This window comes from Hemiscyllium ocellatum, chromosome 9, assembly GCF_020745735.1.
Source record: "Hemiscyllium ocellatum isolate sHemOce1 chromosome 9, sHemOce1.pat.X.cur, whole genome shotgun sequence".
NCBI lineage: Eukaryota > Metazoa > Chordata > Chondrichthyes > Orectolobiformes > Hemiscylliidae > Hemiscyllium > Hemiscyllium ocellatum.
This window is the reverse complement of record NC_083409.1, coordinates 85,134,499-85,157,646: the sequence shown is the minus strand read 5'-3', so window position 1 is coordinate 85,157,646 and position 23,148 is coordinate 85,134,499. Positions and strand designations below refer to the sequence as shown.

Genomic DNA, 23,148 nt, shown 5'->3' with positions numbered 1-23,148 from the left:
GTTCAACTTGCTAAACCATTTTCCTAATCTAAAGTTAAAACAGTTGACATGGGACTAAAGCAGGTAAATGGAGTTAAAGTATCGTCAGCAACATATATGGTTTAGTTGAGACAGCACTATAAGTGGGAGAGGATTAAAAGACACTATTTGTAGAAAAGTTACACCTATCACTTCAGTACAGGGGTATCTGTTTCAATTATAAACTAGAAGTCTAAATAAAATTAATAAAAAAGGAGAAAGACAACATTATCCAAGTTTTGGCTCAATAAATTTATTTATAATGTCAAGAATAATTAAACAATGTCTGGCTCCAAATTCAATCACAAATACAGTAAACCTTTGACAAAGGCAATGCCTGAATCATTGTACAATGGATAAAAGGATTCATTTCTCACAAAGTTATTACTCAATGAATAACCAAATTCCACAAACATTTTGAATCCTGAAACACGGAGTTCCTTGGGCAATGGACTTCACTTTAACTTACTCAAGATATCTGCAGCCACCTGGAACAAAAAAATAGTTTCATTCTTGAGTGTGCAGACTGAATGAGACAGAGCAGAATGGGAACAGTTGGACATAATTTCTTTTAATTGAACTGGAAGGAAATGTCTAATTCCAAGTGCATCAAAACAAAATGGATTTGTTGCTTTCCAATTGCTAGAGAGGCCACATATAGACAAATTAGCATACTTTTCATTTATCTGAAAAACACTACAGAAAAATGATTTTAAAAGCTACAGCAAATCTTGTTATGAGGCAAGGATGGGAATTGAGACTAACTGGAGAACTCTTACAAAGTCATAAGAGGCACAAATGGTCCAAGTGCTCTCTTTCTGTACCATATCATTCAGCAATTCTAGAAATAAAATGTTTAAATTTCTATCAAAATTCTTGAAGATCTATACTGATGCCTTACTTCCTAATGATTAATTCTGGTTACATAAATTAAAAGCATTTATTTAATACTTCTTTAATGTGATTAAAGAAAATAAGGCACTTCAATTAATATCAATTTAAAAAGTGAAAGATTTTTCATGTAACCTCCAACAAATACTCAAAATTGATTTCAGCATCAGAGTCAAAAAACTGCACAGAACTATGTCAGTACAACAGAACTGTGTACCACCAGAACAGTTTACAAAACAAAATAGGAGAATGAACACCCAACACAAGGACAATTAAAAGTCCTCCCGAAAGATTAAAGTAATAATTTGGAAATATATTTAGAAGCAAAGAACTTACACAATGGTCCCTGGCATGCAAAAAGTCAAACAGTTCCTCATTACAGGTTTCTGCTGTTTGCGATCTAGAATTTACTCTCTCTGTACAGGCATCCAATATTTCTTGTAGCTTTACACACTTTTCGATCTTCTCACACCGCTCTCTAATTGCTATTATGGGATCCTGTACAGGCACAACAGAATGTTTTAAACAAATCAAATACATTTTAAAAGTACCTTCATTTTTATAAATGTGTTTAATACTAAACTTTAGGCATTTGCCCATTATCTAAATTCTTGTTTTCAAGAAGTTGACATTCAGGGTTACCAAATTAGATTTAATTCTCAAATTTATTTGACTAGATCTCTGAAAGGTTAACATCGTGTGTTAAGAGGTTCTTAAAAGTAAAGAATGCCAGAGTAGAGCATCAAGGATAGGGACAGGTTTCAGGTTGACTGGCTCCATAACCCCAGGTTCTTAATTCCCACACAGGAATTAAGAAGTGGAGGAAATGGGATGCAACAGCAACAGTGTTAGCTATACACTTGAGATAGCATATCCATAATCAATGCAAGCTACTAACTTCATCTCCTCAAAGTTTAAATGTTTCCTCAATGTAAGAGCCATACAGATAATCAGAATTGTAGTTTCATGTTTTTGTTTGAACTACTTTAACAGGCAAAAATACAATTTTAACCCAATAGCCAAAGCAGAAGTAGTAACAAACTGGAAATTAATCACTTGACTCATGCAGCTCTGTCAAAATGAAATTAAAAACACCAACAGTAATGGTCTGGGGGTCGAATGCTCATTTGCTGTATGGGATAAGTAACAGGATTTTTATGGGAATTAAGACGGAAAGGGTAGTGAAAGAGTTTTATGGTAATAAAACCATTTTGTTAACTCATTGCAATCTGATTGCAATGTCAGAACAAATCTGTATATTTCTCTTGCAAATGGATAACTATTGTTAGTGGGGCTTAAGTAGTTTCCCACTAAGTCTTCTTGTTGCTTTGGCTCAATCATAGAAATATGTAGCAACAGGAAGCAATCTAAGTGTCTTTAGGATGAAAAGAAATAAGGAATTAAAAAAAAGGAAATAAATAATGGGCACAGTATGCAGACAAGTTTGTAAAAGTCGCACGGATGATGTCAACTGTGTTACACAATTAATTAAAAAATTATTCTTGACAATAAAGCTAATTTAATTCAATTTGAAGACCACTGGCAAGGCTAGCATTTATTGTTCATTCAATGCCTTCAAGGTGGTGGTAGTGAGCTACTTTTCAAATAGCTACAGTCCACATGGTGTAGGCACACACACAATATACCTCCATGCAATTTAGTGTATTATATTACATATACATTATATGCATACAATAATATTATTTTGACTTCATATTGCTGTAAACTGCCCATATTTCCACTGCTCTTCACTTCAGTTGAGTACACAGGTTCAAGGGCTGCCACAGTTACTTGTTCCCACAGTTGCGCTTCAAAAATCTGCTAGCCCCGTGCAAACCTTTTGATATTCAAGGCCAAATAAGTCACTGTGTTCTTTGAGACAAAGACTCAGCAGAGGCACAGTTGAATTCAGTCAGGAGGGAGCTTCCCTGAGAATTCTCATTGACTTCTGGCCCACTGTGGCCTCATGGAATCAGGGTGAAATGTGAGCTAAAATACATACCTGACCACATCTTTATCAATCTGCCTATCATAGATGCATTTGTCCATGACAGTAGTATAAGGAGTAACTATTGTCCTTGCAGAGACTAGTCCAGCCTTCGCATTAAGTATATATTCCATGTAGCACCGCCACCACCATGCTGAATGGAATAGATTTCAAACAGATCTAGCAACTAAAGACCAGGCACGCATGAGAGGTGCTGTGGGCCATCAGCAGCAGTGGAGCTGCACTCAGCCACAAGCTACAAACTCACGATCCAGTATATCACTATCACTACCATCAAACCTGGGAATCTGATTTAATCAAAAATCAAGGTATGCCAGAAACAGTACCAGGCATATTTAAACATGAGGTGTCAACGTGGTGAAGCCACACAGGACTACGCGCATACCAAACAGCATAAGCAGCAAGCGATGCAGAGCTAAGCGATTCCAGAGTCAGTAGATCAGATGCAAACTCTGCAGTCCTGCCAGTCACGAACAATGATGGACAATTAAATGACTAACTGGAGAAGGAGTCGTCTCCACAAACATGCCCAGCCTGAGTAATATGGGAAGCCTAGCATATTACTGTAAAAAAGATAAACAATTGCAACCATCTCCTGCCAGACATGCAGAACTGATGATTAATTTCATCATGCTGCGTAGTTTCCAGGTATCACAGGTGCCAGTCTTCAGCTAATGAGGACTCCACATATCAAGAAACAGTTGAAGGTGCTGTGTATTATGAAGGCTATGGGTCCAGACAATATTCATTATTATTGCAGATGTGCTGCAAAACTTGCTCGTTCCTAGCCAAATTCTTCCAATATAATTACAAGAATGGAATCGACCTGGTAATGTGGAAAATTGGCCAAATATGTGCTATCCCATAAAAAGCAGGTCAAATCCAATGTAGTCAATGACTGTCCCATCAGCCTATCAGTAAAGTGAGGGTCAACTCAGCTCCAGGACAACTCTGCAGGAGTTCCTCAATGTGTTGTCCTAGACCCAACCATCATCAGTTGCCTCATTCATAACTTTCCTCCCATAAAGATCAGAAACGGGATGTTCATTGATGACTGCACAATGTCAGCACCACTCATGATTCCTCAGATACTGAAGCAGCCCAAGGTCAAATGCACTAAGACCCAGACAATGTCCACTGACGAGTGGTAAGTAACTTCAAGCTACATGAGTGCCAGGCAACAAACATCTCCAACAAGAGAGAATACAACCATCGTATGCAATAGCATTGCCATCATTGAATTCCCCTGTTATTAACATGCTGAGGGTTACCACTGACCAAAAAACATACTGGACTAGGCAAACACACTGTTGTCACAAGAACAAGTGAGAGGTTAAGAATCCTACAGCACATAACTCACCTCCAACTTCAGAACCTGTCCAGCACAAGTCAGGAGTGTGATGGAATTCTCACCACTTGCCTGAATGAGTGCTGCTCCAGCAACACTCTAAGTTGGCATCATCCAGGTCAAACCAGACCTCGATTGACAACACTCCCTCCACCACTGACACACTGGAACTGCAATGCACAATTAACAAAATGCATTGTAGAAACTCACCAAGATTCCTTTAAGACAGCACTTTCCATATCTTAAACTACTACCCCCTAGAAGGACAGGGGTAGCAGACATGTGGGAACACCACCACCTGTAATTTCCCCTCCAAGACAATCACCAGCCTGACTTGGAAATAGATCACCATTCCTTCAGTGTCACTAGCTCAAAATGCTTGAACTCCTTCACTAACAGCACTATAAATGTTCCTACACTAAATGATCACACCTACTTTCCTAACAGCAATTAAGAATGGGCAATAACCGCTGGCTCAGCAACAGCATATCGCCTGAAGCTGCTCTTCCTGCCTCTCACTCATTCCCAAATCCTTGCTCACAGCAAAACTTCAGGAAGGAGCAGCTGCTAGTGGGAGCATTTGAAAAAAAAGTTAGCTCCAGCAGAACACTTTGGCAGCCTGCAGAGCCAGCTTCAGACAAAACCTGAACCTTGAATAGAATTTCAGATTCAACAAAGACAAATAGGGTGCTGAAGAGTCAAGGAGCAAGAAGCTGGCGAGAGGTAAAGCTCACATGGTCATCACCAAGACACTTCGTTAGGCATCAGCACAGGCCCAAGTCAGTCAGTCAGCAGCAGGATGAATTAGGGAGTTAGAGGGACTGCAAGGGATTCAGTGAGAGGATGGGTCCTCAGCAACCAGAAGGGTCGGGAAATAGGATATCAGGAAGTCAATAGTGGTAATTTAGTGATGCCACAATGTCATGGGGAGATGGTAAGACTCTCTCAGACTAAGTCTGAGTGTTATCCAGGTCTTGCTTCTGTACTGGAGAAGTCCCAAATAGCGCTGAAAATTTTGGTGAGGAGTTTCGCATTCCTGGCATTATGGTAAAGGGAGTGTTATTGATCAAGCCGCTAAAGTTGTCTTGGCCTAGGACACTTGAGAAATTCCTACAGTAATGTTTGGCACCCCTCTTCTACCCTTGATTCCAACAACTACAGTTTTACTTTGTCTCCTTCACTCTGGCATATGCTGCATTAATGTTAAGGAAAATAATTTTCACCTCACCACTGGGGTTCAGCTTTATGTCAGTGTTTGGACTGTGTGTAAAACAGGAGCTGAGAGAGCATGACAGAACTCAAACTGAGAAATGTGTTGTGAATAAGTACTATAAGGTGCCAGAAGACTGGAGGTTGGCTAACGTGGTACTATTTAAGAAAGGTAGTAAGGACAAGCCAGGGAATTATAGACCAGTGAGTCTGACGTCAATGGTGGGCAAGTTGTTAGAGGGAATCCTGAGGGACAGAACATATGCATATTTGGAAAGGCAAGGACTAAATAGGGATAGTCAACATGGCTTTGAGGGTGGAAAATGATGGCTCACAAACTTGACTGAGTTTTTTGATGTAGGAACAAAGAGGATTGACGCGAGCAGAGCAGTAGATGTGATCTAAGTGTACATCAGTAAGGCGTTCAACAAGGTTCCCCATGGGAGACTGGTTAGCAAGGTTAGATCTCATGGAATACAGGGAGAACTAGCCATTTGGATGTAGAACTGGCTTGAAGGTAGAAGACAGAGGGTGGTAGTGGAGGGTTGTTTTCCAGATTGTGACCAGTAGAGTGCCACAAGGATCGGTGCTGGGTCCACTGCTTTTCGTCATTAATATACATGATTTGGACGTGAGCTTAAGAGGTATAATTAGTAAGTTGGCAAGTAACACCAAAATTGGAGATGTCGTGGACAGTGAAGAAGGTTACCTCAGATTACAATGACATCTTGATCAGATGAAACAATAAGCTGAGGTTTAGATAATTTAGATAAACGCGAGGTGCGACAATTTGGGAAAACAAATCTTAGCAGGACATATACACTTAATGGTAAGGTCCTAGAGAGTGTTGCTGAACAAAGATACCTTGGAGTGCAGGTTCACTCCTTGGAAGTAGAGTCACAGGTAGATAGGATAGTGACGGTGGTGTTTGGTATGGTTTGCTATATTGGTCAGAGTATTGAGGACAGGAGTTGGGAAGACATGTTGCGGCTATACAGGACGTTGGTTAGGCCACTGTTGGAATACTGCATGCAATTCTGATCTCCTTCCTATCGGAAAGATGTTGTCAAACTCGAAAGGGCTCAGAAAAGATTTACAAGGATATTGCCAGGATTAGAGGATTTGAGCTCTAGGGAGAGGTTTGATATGCTGGAGCTGTTTTCCCTTGAGCATCTGAGGCTGAGGGATGACCTTATAGAGGTTTACAAAGTTACGAGGGGCTTGGAGATAGGCTAAACAGGCAAAAGGTATTTTCCCTTAGATGGGAGAGTCCAGAACTAGAGGACATAGGTTTAGGAAGAGAGGGGAAAGATATAAAGTGACCTAAGGGGCAACGTTGTCTTGCAGAGAGTAGTGCGTGTGTGGAATGGGCCGCAGAGGAAGGATTTGGAGGCTGGATGCTGGCAGGTGGGACTAGGTTGGGTTGGGATATCTAGTCGGCATGGATGAGTTGGACCAAAGGGTCTATTTCTGAACTTTGCATCTCTATGACTAAGTACTATTGGATAATGGTTATTTCAGGTGATTGAAAGTAGACCAGTTGGGAGGTAACTGGCACAGTTGACCCGTCTTGCCTCATTCAGGCAGGACACACCTGGGCAACTTTCAACCTTAGCTGCTAGATACACAGATATCTTTTTAAGAACAATTTTAAGAACCCTGGCAACCTCCTTGCGAATCTTTCTGAACTCTTTCAAGTTTCACAACATTCTTCCTACAGGTGGTCCTCAGGATGTTCATTCCACAAACAAGCCATCCTGTCTAAAAAATCTGCCACATTCTTTTTTTAAAAATCTCTCTCTTTTCACCTTAAAAACATGTCCCCTACTCTTTTGAAGAAATAATTCACTCACCATTTTCTTAGGGCAAATATGGGCGTTAAATAATATCACCAGTTTCCACATCACCCCTCCCAACCTCATTCCAGATCCAACCCTCCCAACGCAGCACCACCCTCTTGAACTGTCCTCCATGCCCATCATCTCTCCTAACTATCCCCTCCACCCTCCCCTCCAACTTATCACCATCATTCCCCACTTGCATCTACCAATTGCTTTTCCAGCAACCTTCCCCCCACCACTCTCCTATTTTATATCTCAGTCCCCTTCCCGCACTCCCTCCCACATTCCTGATGCTTGAAATGTCAGCTCTCCTTCTCCTTACATGTTGCCTGACTTACTGTGCTTTTCCAGCATCAAACTTTGAGACATTAAATAGAGCCTTACATCCTAAGTACAAGCTATAAAAATCAAATGAGAATTTCCAGATAACTGGAATTTACAGCAATTTATTTTACATACTCACCACCACTTCTTCTTCTTCTTCCTCCTCTTCATCCTAAGGAGAAGCAACATGATTAGTAATACATAGGAACTGATGAATTATAAGTTACATTACAACTATGTACAGGGTTGTTTTTCAGACTGGAGGCCTGTGACCAGTGAAGTGCCACAAGGATCGGTGCTGGGCCCTCCACTTTTTGTCATTTACATAAATTATTTGGATGTGAGCATAAGAGGTACAGTTAGTAAGTTTGCAGATGACACCAAAATTGGAGGTGTAGTGGACAGCAAAGAGGGTTACCTCAGATTACAACAGGATCTGGACCAGATGGGCCAATGGGCTGAGAAGTGGCAGATGGAGTTTAATTCAGATAAATGTGAGGTGCTGCATTTTGGGAAAGCAAAACTTAACAGGACTTATACACTTAATGGTTAGGTCCTAGGGAGTATTGCTGAACAAAGAGACCTTGGAGTGCAGGTCCATAGCTCCTTGAAAGTGGAGTCGCAGGTAGATAGGACGTTTGGTATGCTTTTTTTTATTGGTCAGAGTATTGAGTACAGAAGTTGGGAGATCATGTTGCAGCTGTACAGGACATTGGTTAGGCTACTGTTGGAATATTGTGTGCAATTCTGGTCTCCTTCCTATCAGAAAGATGTTGTGAAACTTGAAAGACTTCAGAAAAGATTTACAAGGATGTTGCCAGGGTTGGAGGATTTGAGCCATAGGGAGAGACTGAACAGGCTGGGGCTGTTTTCCCTGGAGCGTTGGAGGCTGAGGGTGACCTTATAGAGTTTTACAAAATTATGAGGGACATGGATAGGATAACTAGACAAAGTCTTTTACCTGGGATCAGGGAATCTAGAACAGAGGGCATAGGTTTAGGGAGAGGGGGGAAAGATATAAAAGAGACCTAAGGGGCAACTTTTTCACACAGAGGGTGGTACGGGTATGGAATGAGCTGCCAGAGGAAGTGGTAGAGGCTGGTACAATTGCAACATTTAAAAGGCATTTGGATGGGTATATGAATAGGAAGGGTTTGGAGGGATATGGGCCAGGTGCTGGCAGGTGGGACTAGATTTGGTTGGGATATCTGGTCAGCATGGACGGGTTGGACCGAATGGTCTGTTTCCATGTTGTACAACTCTATTTACATGGTACTTTTCTAAGTCACAGAATAGAACAAAAACAGAAAGGGACATCAGGAGGGATAAAAATTGAGATTTGGGAGCAGATTTTCTAGCTGTGATCAGGTTGTAAGTTTGATCGTTAAGCTGGTAGGTTTGTTCTCAGATGTTTCGTCACCATGCTAGGTAACATCAGCGAGCTTCCAGTGAAGTGTTGATGTTCTATCCTGTGTGCTATTTCTGTATCTTGGTTTGTTGTAGTAGGGGATATCACATCTGATTCTGTTTCTGAGAGTTTGGTAAGAGTTCCAAATCTATATGTTTGTTAATGGAGTTCCAGTTTGAATGCCAGGCCTCTACGAATTCCTGCACATGTATTTGTTTAGTTTGCCCCAATCAAATTGGTATCCCTCTTCATCTGTATGTATGGATACTAGTGATAGTCATGTCTTCTGACGCTCATGTATCCTTGTGGCTAGCTTCCTGCCAGTTTGTCCAGGGACAGCTAAACAAAGACACACACGGGAATTCCTAGAGGCCTGGCATTCAAACCAGAACCCCAATGGACCACATTTACCAATTCCTCAGAAACAGAACTGAAAATGATCAGACCTACCACAATAAACCAAGACACACAAAAAGCAAAGCAGGACAGAACACCGACCCTTAACCAGAGGCTCAGTGATGATGTTTACTCGCACAGTGATGAAATGTCTGAGAACAAACCCACCAGCTCAGCAAGCAAACTTACAACCTAAGGGATAAAAATCTTGGTAACTGGGGTGGATTTTAAAGAGGAACTTCAGGAGAAAATGGAAAACCTGGATAAATGTCTGGTGTCCTGACCATTACAACAGCTCCAAAAAAAGTAACTGGACTTAAAATATTTGCTCTCTTAACAACTTCCTCTTTTTAATTTAGAAAGGCCTGATTTGTTACAGATGGCAGAGTGGTTCTTTTTTAGGTTGACAATATTATCATAGGTTGCAAGAACCTTGGCTGACAAGTCATGTGGAACATCTAGTCATGAGGAACAAGCAAGCTTACTTAAAGTTGAGAAGGCAAAGATCAGACAGGGTTCTTGAGGCATAAGGTAGCCTGAAAGGAGCAGAGGAATGGCCTCATGAGTGTTAGAAAGGGGCAGGAAAACCCTTTGGGAGTAGGATTAAGGAAAACCCTAAGGCGTTCTACACTTAAGTGAGGAACAAGAGAATGGCCTTATTGAGGGTTGGGTCGATTATGGATAGTGAAGGGAACTTGCGCGTGGAGTCAGAATCATGGAGGGGTACAGCACAGGAACAAACCCTTCAGTCCAACTCATCCACGCCGACCAGATATCCCAACCCAATGTAGTCCCACTTGCCAGCACCCAGCTCATATCCTTCAAATCCTTCCTGTTCATATACTCATCCAAATGTCTTTCCTTCCTGTTCATATACTCATCCAAATGTCTTGAAAATTTTGCAATTGTATTAGCCTCCACCACTTCGGCTGGCAGCTCATTCCACACATACACCACCCTGTACATGGAAAAGTTGCCCTTTAGGTCTCGCTTATATCTTGCCCCTCTCACCGAAACCTATGCCCTCTAGTTTTGGACTACCCCACCCCAGGAAAATACTTTGTATATTTATCTTATCCATACCCCTCACAATTTTATAAACCTCTATAAGGTCACCCCTCAGCCTCTGATGCTCCAGAGAAAATAGTCCCAGCCTATTCAACTTCTTCTTACAGCTCAAACCATCCAACCCTGGCAATATCCTTGTAAATCTTTTCTGAACCCTTTCAAGTTTTACAACATCTTTCTGATTGGAAGGAGACCAGATTTGCATGCAAAATTCCAACAGTGGCCTAACCAATATCTGTACAGCCACAATATGACCTCCAACTCCTGTACTCAATGCACTGAATAATAAAGGAAAGCATACCAAACACCTTCTTCGTTAGGAGAAAGTGAGAACTCTAGATGCTGGAGACGAGAGTTGAAAAGTGTGGCGCTGGAAAAGCGCAGCAGGCCAGGCAGCATCCGAGGAGCAGGAAAAATCGATGTTTCGGGCATAAGCCCTTCTTCAGGACTGAGGCTAGTGTGCCAAGCAGGCGGAGATAAAAGGTGGGGTGGAATTTGGGGGAGGGGTGCTGGGAATACGATAGGTGGAAGGAGGTGAGGGTGAGGGTGTTAGACCGGAGAGGGGGTGGGGGCAGAGAGGTCGGAAAGAAGATTGCAGGTCAAGAGGGCAGTGCTGAAAACAGAGGTTGGGACTGGGACACCCGCACCAACCAACCCAACCGCCCAGTGACTGAACACTTTAACTCCCTCTCCCACTCCGCCAAGGACATGCAGGTCCTTGGCCTCCTCCATCGCCAGACCCTGGCCACACAACGCCTGGAGGAAGAGCGCCTCATCTTCCGCATAGGAACCCTCCAACCACACGGGATGAATGTAGATTTCTCCATCTTCCTCATTTCACCTCTCCTAACTTTATCTCAGTCCCAAACCTATCGTATTCCCCGCACCCCTCCCCGAAATGCCACCCTCACCTTTTATCTCAGCCTGCTTGGTATACCAGCCTCATTCTTGAAGAGAGGCGTATGCCCGAAACGTCGATTCCCCTGCTCCTCGGATGCTGCCTGGCCTGCTGCACTTTTCCAGCACCTTAGTTATCCTATCCACCTGTAGCTCTACTTTCAAGGAGCTATGAACTGCACTTCAAGGTCTCTATTCAGCAACACTCCCTAGGACTTTACCATTAAGTGTAGAAGTCCTCCTAAGATTTGCTTTCCCAAAATGCAACTGTTTAAGAAAGGTAGTAAGGACAAGCCAGGGAACTGTGGACCATTTATCGCATTTATATAAATAAAACTCCATCTGCCACTCCTCAGCCCACTGGCTCATCCGATCTAGATTAGTGGTGCTGGAAGAGCACAGCAGTTCAGGCAGCACCAAGGAGCAGTGAAATCGACGTTTCGGGCAAAAACTTGGAACTAGGGTGAGGTGGGGGAAGGGGAAATGAGGAAACTGCATCAATGTGGACTTCAACAGTTTCCTCATTTCCCCTTCCCCCACCTCACTGTAGTTCCAAACTTCCAGCTCAGCACTGTCCCCGTGACTTGTCCGGACTTGTGCTACTTGCCTATCTCCTTTTCCACCTATCCACTCCACCCTCTCCTCCCTGACCTATCACCTTCATCCCCTCCCCCACTCACCCACTGTACTCAATGCTACTTTCTCCCACCCCCACCCTCCTCTAGCTTATCTCTCCACTCTTCAGGCTCTCTGCCTTTATTCCTGATGAATGGCTTTTGCCTGAAACGTCGATTTCGCTGCTCCTTGGATGCTGCCTGAACTGCTGTGCTCTTCCAGCACCACTAATCCAGAATCTGGTTTCCAGCATCTGCAGTCATTGTTTTTACCTCATCCGATCTAGATCCCACTGTAATCAGAGGTAACCTTCTTTGCTGTCCACTATACCTCCAATTTTGGTGTCATCTGCAAACCTATTAACTATACCTCTTAAGCTCACATCCAAACCATTTATATAAATGACGACAAATAGTGGACCCAGCACCAATCCTTGTGGCACTCCACTGGTCACAGGCTTCCAATCTGAAAAACAACCCTCCACCACCACCCGGTCTTCTACCTTTGAGCCAGTTCTGCATCCAAATGGCTAGTTATCCCTGTATTCCATGAGATCAAACCTTGCTAACCAATCTCCCATGGGGAACCTTGTCAAACGCCTTACTGAAGTCTACATAGATCACATCTACCGCTCTGCCTTCATCAATCTTCTTTGCTACTTCTTCAAAAAACTCAATCAATTTCGTGTGACATGATTTCCTACACATAAAGCCATGTTAGCTATCCCTAATCAGTCCTTGCCTTTCCAAATACACATACATCCTATCCCTCAGGATACCCTCCAACTTGTCCACCACAGATGTCAGGCTCACCTGTTCCCTGGATTGTCCTTACTACCTTTCTTAAACAGTGGCACCATGTTAGCCAACCTCTAGTCTTCTACACCTCACCTGTGCTGTCGATGATACAGATATCTCAGCAAGGGGCCCAGCAATCACTTCCCTAGCTTCCCACAAATTCCTAGGGTACACCTAATCAGGTCCTGGGAGCTTTACACATTTCAAGACATCCAGCACTTCCTCCTCTGTAATATGGTCATCTTTCAAGATATCACCATCTATTTCCCTACGTTCTATATCTTCCATGTCATTTGCCACAGTAAGCACTGATGCAAAATACTCGTTTAGTACCTCCCCCCATCTCCTGCAACTCCACACAAAGGCTGCCTTGCTGATCTTTGAGGGGCCCTTTTTGCTCCCTAGTTACTCTTTTGTCCTTAATGTATTTGTAAAAACCCTTTGGATTTTCCTTAACTCTATTTGCCAAATATCGTCAAAATTGTCCTTTCTCCAATTTAGAACTTCAACTTTTAAATCTGGCCCATCCTTTTTCCAAAACTATTTTAAAAGTAACAGAGAATTATAGTCACTAACCCTCAAACTGTTCCCCCACTGACACCTCAGTCACCTGCCCTGCCTTATTTCCCAAGAGTAGGTCAGGTTTTGCACCTTCTCAGTATGTAGATGTACCTACTAGAATCAGAAATTTTTCTTGTATAAGCTTAACAAATTCCTCTCCATCTAAACCCTTAACACTACAACAGTCCCAGTCGATGTTTGGAAAGTTAAAATTCCCTACCATAACCACCCTATTATTCTTACAGATAACTGAAATCTCCTTACAAATTTGTTTCTCAATTTCCTGCTGACCATCAGGGGGTCTATAATACAATCCCAATAGGGTGATCATCCTTTTCTTATTTCTCCGTTCCACTCAAATAACTTCCCTGGATGTATTTCCGGGAATATTCTCCCTCAGTACAACTGTAATGCTATCCCTTACCAAAAATGCCACTCCTCCTCCTGTCTTGCCTCCCTTTCTGTCCTTCCTGTAGCATTTGTACCCTGGAACATTAAGCTGCCAGTCCTGTCCATCCCTGAGCCATGTTTCTGTAATTGCTATGATATCCCAGTCCCATGTTTCTAACCTTGCCCTGAGTTCATCTGCCTTCCCTGTCAGACCCTATGCATTGAAGTAAATGCAGTTGAATTCATCAGTCCTACCTTGTTCTCTGCTTTGCCCTTGCCTGGCCTGACTCTTTGGCTCGCTTCTTTTCTCAACTGGACCAGTCCCAGATTGATTTCTTTCCCTCACTACCTCCCTGGGTCCTCGCCCTCCCCCCATCTTACTAGTATAAATTCTCCCAAGCAGCTCTCGCAATCCCCCTACCAGTACATTAGTCCCCTTCCAATTCAGGTGCATCTGTCCTTCTTATATAGGTCACTCCTACCCCAGAAGACATTCCAATGATCCAAAAATGTGAATCCTTCTCCCATAAACCAGCTCCTCCGCCAGGCATTCATCTGCTCTATCCTCATATTCCTGCCCTCACTAGCTCACAGCATTAGGAGTAATCTAGATATTATTGCTAGAGGATCTCCTTTTTACATTCCTGCCTAACTCCATATTCTCCCCTCAGAATCTCAACCCTTTCCCTTCCTATGTTGTTGGTTCCAATGTGTACAAAGACCTCCTGCTGGCCCCTCTTCCCCTTGTTAACATTCTGCACCCTCTCCAAGATATCCTTGACCCTGGCACCAGGGAAGCAACACACCATTCTGAATTTTCACTGCTGGCCATAAACGCCTGTCTGTGCCTCAGACTAGACAGTCCCCAACACAAATCTATCTCTTGGAATCCAATGTACCCCTCATGGCGTTACAGCCAGCTTCGATACTAGAAACTTGGCTGTTTGTGCTATATTCCCCTGAGAATCCAGCAACCCCTATACTTTCCAACCACAGAATACTTGTTTGAAATGGGGATAGCCACAGAAGACTCCCGCACTATCTGCCTACCTCTCTTACCTTTCCTGGAGTTGTAATGCTATCCCTTACCAAAAATGTCACTCCCCCTCCTCTCTTGCCGCCCTTTCTGTCCTTCCTGTAGCATTTGTATCCTGGAACATTAGCCTGTCAGTCCTGTTCATCCCGGAGCCATTGCTATGATATCTCATCAATATTACTGTATCTGAGACTTTTCTCCCTTGCTATAACTGCCATCCATCACACCCTCTTGCTCTGGTAAATTCGTCATTGCCTCTAACTGTTGCTCCAACCATTCCATTCGATCGGATAGGATTCACAACGAATGGCATTTATTGCAGATATAAACCTCAGTAACACAAACTCTCCCTGAACTCCTACATCTGTTAAGAGGAGCATATCACTCTACTAAGGGCCATTTTTGCTTCTTCCAATCTGCAGACCCAGAAAATAGCACCATCTTATTCTTCTACAAAACACTGCTCCAGGCTAACTTAATACTTATGGCTTAAGACTCTCTCAATAAAACATTCAAGAACGAACCCATTCTATGCAGTACTGCAGATTCCCCAAGGCCACACTTAAAACTATTCACTTATTGGTCTGAGTGCTGCGACTTCTCCCCAACAGGTTCCTCCAAGGTCAGTTGCGAACTTCACTTTGTTAATTTTCCCAGATGCACTCCGATGTCCAGTGATACATGAATTCAACAGCAAAGGCAGTAACTGTGCAGGTTCACTGTTGTGTCAGTTACCAGTGTGGGTTCTCTCGCACGTGCGCGTTCTCTCTCTCCCCAACTACACTGACCTCACCATGTGCTGCCTTTGTCTGTTTTTGACTTTTTTTTCCTCCAAAGTTCCAAAACAATGCAACTGCATATAAAACAGTAATTGCTGCTCCTGGAATTCAAGGGAATTTCCTCCAACAAATATCCCAGAAAAAGGAGTAGCCTGTTATAGCCAGAAATTTTTCCTGTCCTCTTGGATTACCCAGAATCCTTACTGGAGGTAGGGAAGCTCCTTAATGAATACTTTGCTTCAGTATTCACTACTGAGAGGGACCTTGACATTTCAGAGAACAGCGTGAAACAGACTGATATGCTAGAACAGGTCAATGTTAGGAAGGAGGATGTGCTGAAAATTTTGAAAAACGTGAGGCTGGATAAATCCCCTGGGCCAGACGGGATATACCCCAGGTTCACACAGAAAGTGAGGGAAGAGATTGCTGCGCCTTTGGTGATGATCTTTCTGTCCTCATGGTCTACTGGAGTAGTGTCAGATGATTGGAGGGTGACAAATATTATTCCCTTGTACAAGAAAAGGAAGTGGAATAATCCTGGGAATTACAGACCAGTCTTACATCAGTGGTGGGCAAAGTACTGGAGAGGATTCTGAGAGACAGGATTCATGATTACATGGAAAACCACAGTTTAATTAGAGATAGTCAGCATGGCTTTGAGAAGAGTAAGTCATGCCTCATAAACCTTACTGAATTCCTTGAGGATGTGACAAAACACACTGAAGAAGATAGAGCAGTGGATGTGGTGTAGATGGATTTTAGCAAGGCATTTGATAAGGTTCCCCATGGTAGGCTTATTCAGAATGAAAGGAGGCATGGGTTACAGAGAAATCTGGCTGCCTGGATACAGAATTGGCTGGTCCAAAGAAGTCAGACGATAGTGGTAGATGGAAAGTATTCAGCCTGGAGCTTAACAGACAGTGGTGTTCCACAGGGATCGGTTCTGGGACCTCTGCTCTTTGATGATTTTTATAAATGACTTAGATGAAGTAGTGGAAGAGTGGGTTACTAAGTTTGGTGATGAAAGTGGGAATTGGAGGAGTTGTGGATAGTGTAGAGGATTGTTGTAGGTTGCAACAGGCCATTGACAGGATGCAAAACAGGGCTGATAACTGGCAGATGGAATTCAACCTGAAAAATAGTGAACGATTCATTTTGGAAGATCGCATTTTAACACAGAATATAGGGTCAAAGGCAGGATTGTTGGCAGCTTGGAGAAACAGAGGGACCTTTGGGTCCATGCCCATAGCTCCCACAAAGTTGACACCCAAGTTCATAAAGTTGTTAAGGAGATGTGTAGGCGTGTTGGTTTTCTTTTGCAGGGGGATTGAGTTTAAGAGTTACAAGGTTATGCTGCAGCTCTACAGACCCCTGATTAGACTACACTTGGAACACTGTTCACTTCTGGTCACCTCATTATTGGAAAAATGTGAAAGCTTTAGAGAGGGTGCAGAGAAGATTTGCCAGGATGTTGCCTGGTCTCATGACGAAAGTTTGAGGGAGATAGGGCTTTTCCCATTGGAGCTAGGGAGGATTAAAGGTGTACAAGATGTTGAGAGGCATAGATAATAGTGGATAGACAGAGACATTTCCCCATGGCAGAAATGTCTATCACAAGGGGCCATAATTTTAAGGTAATTAGAAGAGGTTTAGGGTAGATGTCAGAGGTAGCTCTTTACACAGATTGGTGGGTGCATGGAATGCACTGCTAGCAGTAGTAATAGGGACATTTAAATGACTTTTGAATAGGCACATGGAAGGTAGTACAATTAAGGGTACATAGGTTGGTTTGATCTTATAGCAGGATAAACAGTTGGTACTGAGCTGTACTGTTCTACGTTCTCGCATTACAAGGCAGCAGACTGCAACTGAAAGAAAGGCATTATTTAATAGTTAGAATCACTGGCCCTGGGACCTATCCCACGAGCTGGGGGAAGCGTGCTTCCCAGCGAACAAAACCAAAGACAATGCTGCAAGAACAAGGAACAAAAGTTGAAAATGCTGCCAACACAAGTCAGTCAGTCAGTCAGTCAGTATTGCCGTCTGTCAGCAATCACCGTGACCATTTACTGAGCTGATCTGGTCTGTAAAGGAAAACGAGCCAGACTAACGCTAACTCCGCTCACTCTCCCCCCAGCCCCAGCCCCAGCCCCAGCCCCGCTCCGTGGACCCAGGGTTTGCTCGCTACACAGCCGCCTCTGTCCTTGGACTCACCCCCAGCGGCCCAGCTCAGGCTTGTCCTTGGCACTCCCCTCTTCCACCAACCACATACTACTTTCACCGCCTGGCCTCAATTTACAGACCCCGTCGCCCTGCCCCGCATTTATTTCCCGCTGCTACCCCAGCTCCTTCTCCCCGATCTCACCTCAGGTCCCCCCGCCAACACCACCTCATCCTCCAAACCCATGGCGACCTTCCACTCAAACCCGGGAAGAGAAAAGCGCATGCGCGGCCAGATTGTATCAACGTCACAACTAAAGACCCGGATGCTCCGTAGAAACAGATAGACCGTATTCAAAGACTGGAAATGGTTCGATGTTGTTTACTTCCGGGTGAGTTCCAAGACGCGGTGTCTATTTATTGTTTTCGTGAACTCCGTCTTGGCAAGCTTCATTATCAAACCAGTTAACTATAACTGCTTAAACAAGGCTAATGTTCCCAGGCGCTCCTGTGTGTTCATCTAAATTAATAACAGGTACCCTAGCAAAGAATTGATACACAGACTTTGGAATGTAGCTGAGGTGTTTTAAACCCAAGTGGTGTCTCAACATTGGTATAATATACTTGATGTAATAAAAGCCGATGATTCGTGTAGCGTTTGCTGTTTGAGGTACTTTGCAGTAACCCTTCAATAGATCAATCTTTGAAAGGAATGAAGCACTGCTAACCCAATCAATACAAATTTCTAAACAAGTCATTCAGTACGAATCCGTTTTTGATACCGCATTTACTTTTCTATGCAGTGTACAGAATCTAGTAAATCCATCCAGGTTAGGAGCTCCATCACCATTGAATTTTAGCTGCTTTGGCTAGATACAATCAAATCTTTTTTTTTAAATATGCATTGAATCTATTTTATCTAGGCTCAAATGATTTTTAAAAAATTGTTTTATTGACATGGACACTGATTGCTGTCCAATCACATCTTGCTTAATCCAAGTTATACACACTGGCATCTCTCTACAGACTTCCGCAAAATTCCTAAGTAACCTTACAAGAAGAGTATCTAAGTACAATAATAAGGCATCTAATATTTCCGGTATTTCAGTATTTGATAGCAGGAAGTTCTCTTTGTGAGATATCTGTCCATCAATCTCACTCTTAGAACATAGAACAGCACAGCACAGTACAGGCCCTTCAACCCACAATGTTGTGCCAACCATTTATCTTACTCTAAGTTCAGACCAACCTGTGTACCCTTCATTGTACTAACTTCCATATGGCTATCCAAGAGTCACTTAAATGTCCCTAATGTATCTGATTCTATTACTATTGCTGGCAGTGCATTCCACACACACACCACTCTCTGCGTAAAAAACCTACCTCTGACATAGAGTCATAGAGATGTACAGCATGGAAACAGACCCTTCAGTCCAACCTGTCCATACCACCAGATATCCCAACCCAATCTAGTCCCACCTGCCAGCACCCGGTCCATATCCAAGACATCTCCCCTAAACCTTCCACTAACCACTTTAAAATTATGGCCCCTTATAATAGACATTTCCGCCATAGGAAAAAGTCTCTGGCCATCCACTTTAACTATGCCTCATCATGTTGTGTACCTCTGTCAAGTTACCTCTCATCACTCTTTGCTCCAATGAAAAAAGCCCTAGCTCCCTTAATCTTTCTCCATAAGACATGCCCTACAGTCTGGGCAGCATCCTGGTAAATCTCCTCTGCACCCTCTCTAAATCTTCCACATCCTTCCCACAATGAGGCGACTAGAATTCAACACAATGTTTCAAGTGTAGTCTAACCAGAGCTTTATAGAGCTGCAGCATAACCTCACAGCTCTTAAGCTCAATACTCCGCCAATGAAAGCCAACACACTATACGCCTTCTTAACAACCCAACCAACTTGTGTGGCAACTTTAAAGGATCTATGGACATAGATCTGAAGATCCCTCTGTTCCTCCACCTACCAAGAATCCTTGCCTTTAACCCTGTATTCTGCTTTCAAATTTTACCTTCCAAAGTGAGTGGCTTCACACTTTTCCAGGTTGAATTCCACCTGGCACCTATCAGCCCAGTTCGGCGTCATGTCAATGTCCCGTTGCAACCTACAATAGCCCTCCATACCATCTACCACTCCACCAACCTTCATGTCATCAGCAAACTTATTAACCCATCGTTCCACTTCTGCATCCAAGTCTTTTTAAAAATCACAAAGAGCAGAGATCCCAGAACCGATCCTTGAGGAACACCAGTGACCACTAAGCTCCAGGCTGAATACTTTCCATCTACTACCACCCTGTCTTCTATGCACCAGCCAATTAAGTATCTAGACAGCCAGATTTCCTTGTATTTCATGCCTCCTCACTTTCTGAATGAGCCTACCATGGAGAACCTTATCAAATGCTTTGCTGATATCCATGTACACCACATCCATTGCTCTGCATTCAGCTTCAACACTGTGTTTTGTCACATGCTCAAAGAATTCAATAAGGCTAGTGAGGCATAACCTGCTCCTCACAAAGTTATGTTGATGATCTCTAATCAAATGATAGTTTTACAAGTAATCATAAATCCTCTTAGAATCCTCTCTAACACTTTACCCACCACTGACGTGAAACTGACTGGTCTATAATTCTCAGGATGACCTCTATTCCCTTTATTCAATAAGAAAATAACATTTGCCAACCTCCAATCATCTGGCACTACTCCAGTGGACAATGAGAATACAATGATCATTGCCAAAGGTCCAGTAATCTCTTCCCTCACTTCCTGTACTAACCTAAGATAAAGCCCATCTGGCCCAGGAGACTTTTCTTTCCTCATGATTTTCAAAATTTTCAGAACATCCTCCTTTTTAACATCAACCTGTTCAAGCATATCAGTCTGTTTCATGTTGTCCTCAGAAATGTCAAAGTACTGCTCAGTAGTGAGTACTGAAGCAAGGTATTCATTAAGGAATTCCCCTACCTCCTCTGACTCCAGGCGTAAGTTCCCTCCACTTGCCCTGATCAGCCCTGCCATCATGCTGGCCATCCTCTTGTTCCTCACATAAATGTAGAATGCTTAGGGTTTAGATTAGATTACTTATAGTGTGGAAACAGGCCCTTCAGCCCAACAAGTCCACACCGACCCTCCGAAGAGCAACCCACCCAGACCCATTCCCCCGACATTTACCCCCTCACCTAACACTACAGACAATTTAGCATGGCCAATTCACCTAACCTGCACATTTTTGAACTGTGGGAGGAAACCAGAGCACCCAGAGGAAACCCACACAGACATGGGGAGAATGTGCAAACTCTACACAGACAGTTGCCGGAGGCAGGAATTGAACTCAGGTCACTGGCGTTGTGAGGCAGCAGTGCTAACCACTGTGCCACCAGTTTTCCTTAATCCTACCCGCTAAAGCTGTTTCATGCCTCCTTCTATCTCTGCTAAGTCCATTCTTCAGTTCCTGGCTACCTTGTGACCCTCTAGATCCCTGCCTCCTCAATCTTAAGCAAGCTTCCTTCTTCCTCTTGACTAGACGTTCCACATCCCTTGTCACCCAAGGTCTTTCAACCTACCATCTCCTCCTTGCCTCAGTGAGACAAACCTGTCCAACACTGTCAGCAAGTGCTCCCTGAACAACCTCCACATTTGTCATGCATTTCCCTGAGAACATCTGTTCCTAATTTAGGTGCCCCAGTTCCTGCCTAACAGCATTGTAATTTCCCCCTCTCCCAATTAAATACTTTCCCATATTGTCTGGTCCTATCCCTCTTCATGAGTATAATAAGGGTCAGGTAGTTCTGATCACTATCATCGAAATGCTTTCCCATCGTGAGATCTGACATCTAGCATGGTTTGTTGCCAAACACCAAATCCAATATGGCCTCCCCACATATGGATTCATGCACCCTTCCCAGACACACCTGACAAAATCTGCTCCATCGAAACTATTTGAACTGAGGAGGTTCCCATCTATATTAGGGAAGTTAAATCACCCATAACAACAATCCTGTTACTTCTGCATCTTTCCAAAATTTGCCTCCCAAACTGCTCCTCCCTGTCTCTGTTGCTACTGAAGAGTCTGTAGAAAAGTCCCAATAAAGTGACTGCTCCTTTCCTGTTTCTGATTTCCACCCATACGGACTCTATAGACAAACTGTCCTCAATGACCTGCCTTTCTGCAGCTGTGAAACTCACTGATTAGCAAAGCCCACTCCTCCTCCTCTTTAACCTCCCCCTTACCCCCTGATTCATTTTGAAACTTCTAAACTCTGGAACAGCCAACAACTATGCCTGCTCCTGTGATATCCAAGTCTCTGTAATGGTCACAACATCCAAGTACTGATCCTTGCTCTAAGTTTGTCAGCCATATCCTGGATATTTCTTGCATTAAACAAATGATACACTTCAACCCACCACACTGACTGCATCTTTGCCATTTCAAGTGCCTATCCCTCCTCACAGTCTCTACATGTTGTATCTGGCTATTCATTAACTACTCCATGATCTGATCCATAGCTCTGGTTACCCCCCCCCCCCCCCCACCAATCTAGCTTAAAACCTCTTGAAAAGCTCTAGCAAACCTCCCCCACCCAGTTTATTGGTGGACCTCCCCAGTTCAGGTGCGACCTGTCTTTCTTGTACAGGTCCCACCTTTCCCGGAAGATATCCTTATGATCCACATATCTGAAGTCTTCCCTCCTACACCAGTCTTGCAGCCATGTGTTCATCTGCACTTGCTCTCTGTTCCTAACCTCACTAGTACGTGGCACAAGTAGCAATCCAGAGATTATTACCCTGCTCTCCTACCTTCTAGGTTCCAACCTAACTCCCTATATTCACTTTTCTTACTATGTCATTGGTACTTTGTGTAGCATGACTTCTGGCTGCTCTCCCTCCCACTTAAGAATCTTGTACACTTGATCTAAGATATCCCTGATGGCAACATACCATCTGGGAGTCTCATTTGCACCCAGAGAATCTCCTATCACTATCACTCTCCTATCTGTCCCCCTTCCCTTCTCAGCCACATGGCCAGAAACCTGGCCGCTGAAGCTTTCCACTGATAGGTAATTCCCCCAACAGTATCCAAAATACATATTTGTTGTCTGTCAACTCTCACTATCTTTGCCTCCTGACATACTACCTTTCTCTCTATGACAATATTGCTTTAAAATGTTTGAGGCATATGAATATTTTACCCATTTTCCCAACCTGTCACTGAAGAAACATCAGGTATATACTATCACACTTAGGTTGAGGATTAAGTTAAATTCTCAATTTTTTGACCAAATTGTCTCACTACCTTGTAAATCAATTTTGGGTTTACCTTATGAACTATCATTTTGAATGCCTCTAAGTTGGAGCAAATACATGAACCCTCTCCTAGGAGA

At 43.3% G+C, this 23,148-nt stretch overlaps 1 protein-coding gene across 1 annotated transcript; it reads right to left on the bottom strand.

Annotated features, from left to right (window-relative positions):
* Positions 1–246: 246 nt before the first annotated feature.
* LOC132818803 (cytochrome b-c1 complex subunit 6, mitochondrial) lies at positions 247–18,046 on the bottom strand. The gene is made up of 4 exons (XM_060829895.1): positions 17,952–18,046; positions 7,779–7,811; positions 1,246–1,407; positions 247–506 (listed from the first exon to the last, which is right to left on the bottom strand). The coding sequence occupies exons 1-4, from the start codon at positions 18,030–18,032 to the stop codon at positions 474–476; spliced, it is 309 nt and encodes a 102-aa protein (XP_060685878.1). The 5' UTR covers positions 18,033–18,046; the 3' UTR covers positions 247–473.
* Positions 18,047–23,148: the final 5,102 nt, after the last annotated feature.

Excerpts from the sequence above, each read along its gene's own strand:
- LOC132818803 (XM_060829895.1), bottom strand. The coding sequence starts at position 18,032 with ATGCGCTTTTCTCTTCCCGGGTTTGAGTGGAAGGTCGCCATGGGTTTG. Across the intron at positions 7,812-17,951 it reads TGTTGGCGGGGGGACCTGAG|GATGAAGAGGAGGAAGAAGA; the intron begins GTGAGATCGGGG and ends GCTTCTCCTTAG. Across the intron at positions 1,408-7,778 it reads AAGAAGAAGAAGAAGTGGTG|GATCCCATAATAGCAATTAG; the intron begins GTGAGTATGTAA and ends GTGCCTGTACAG.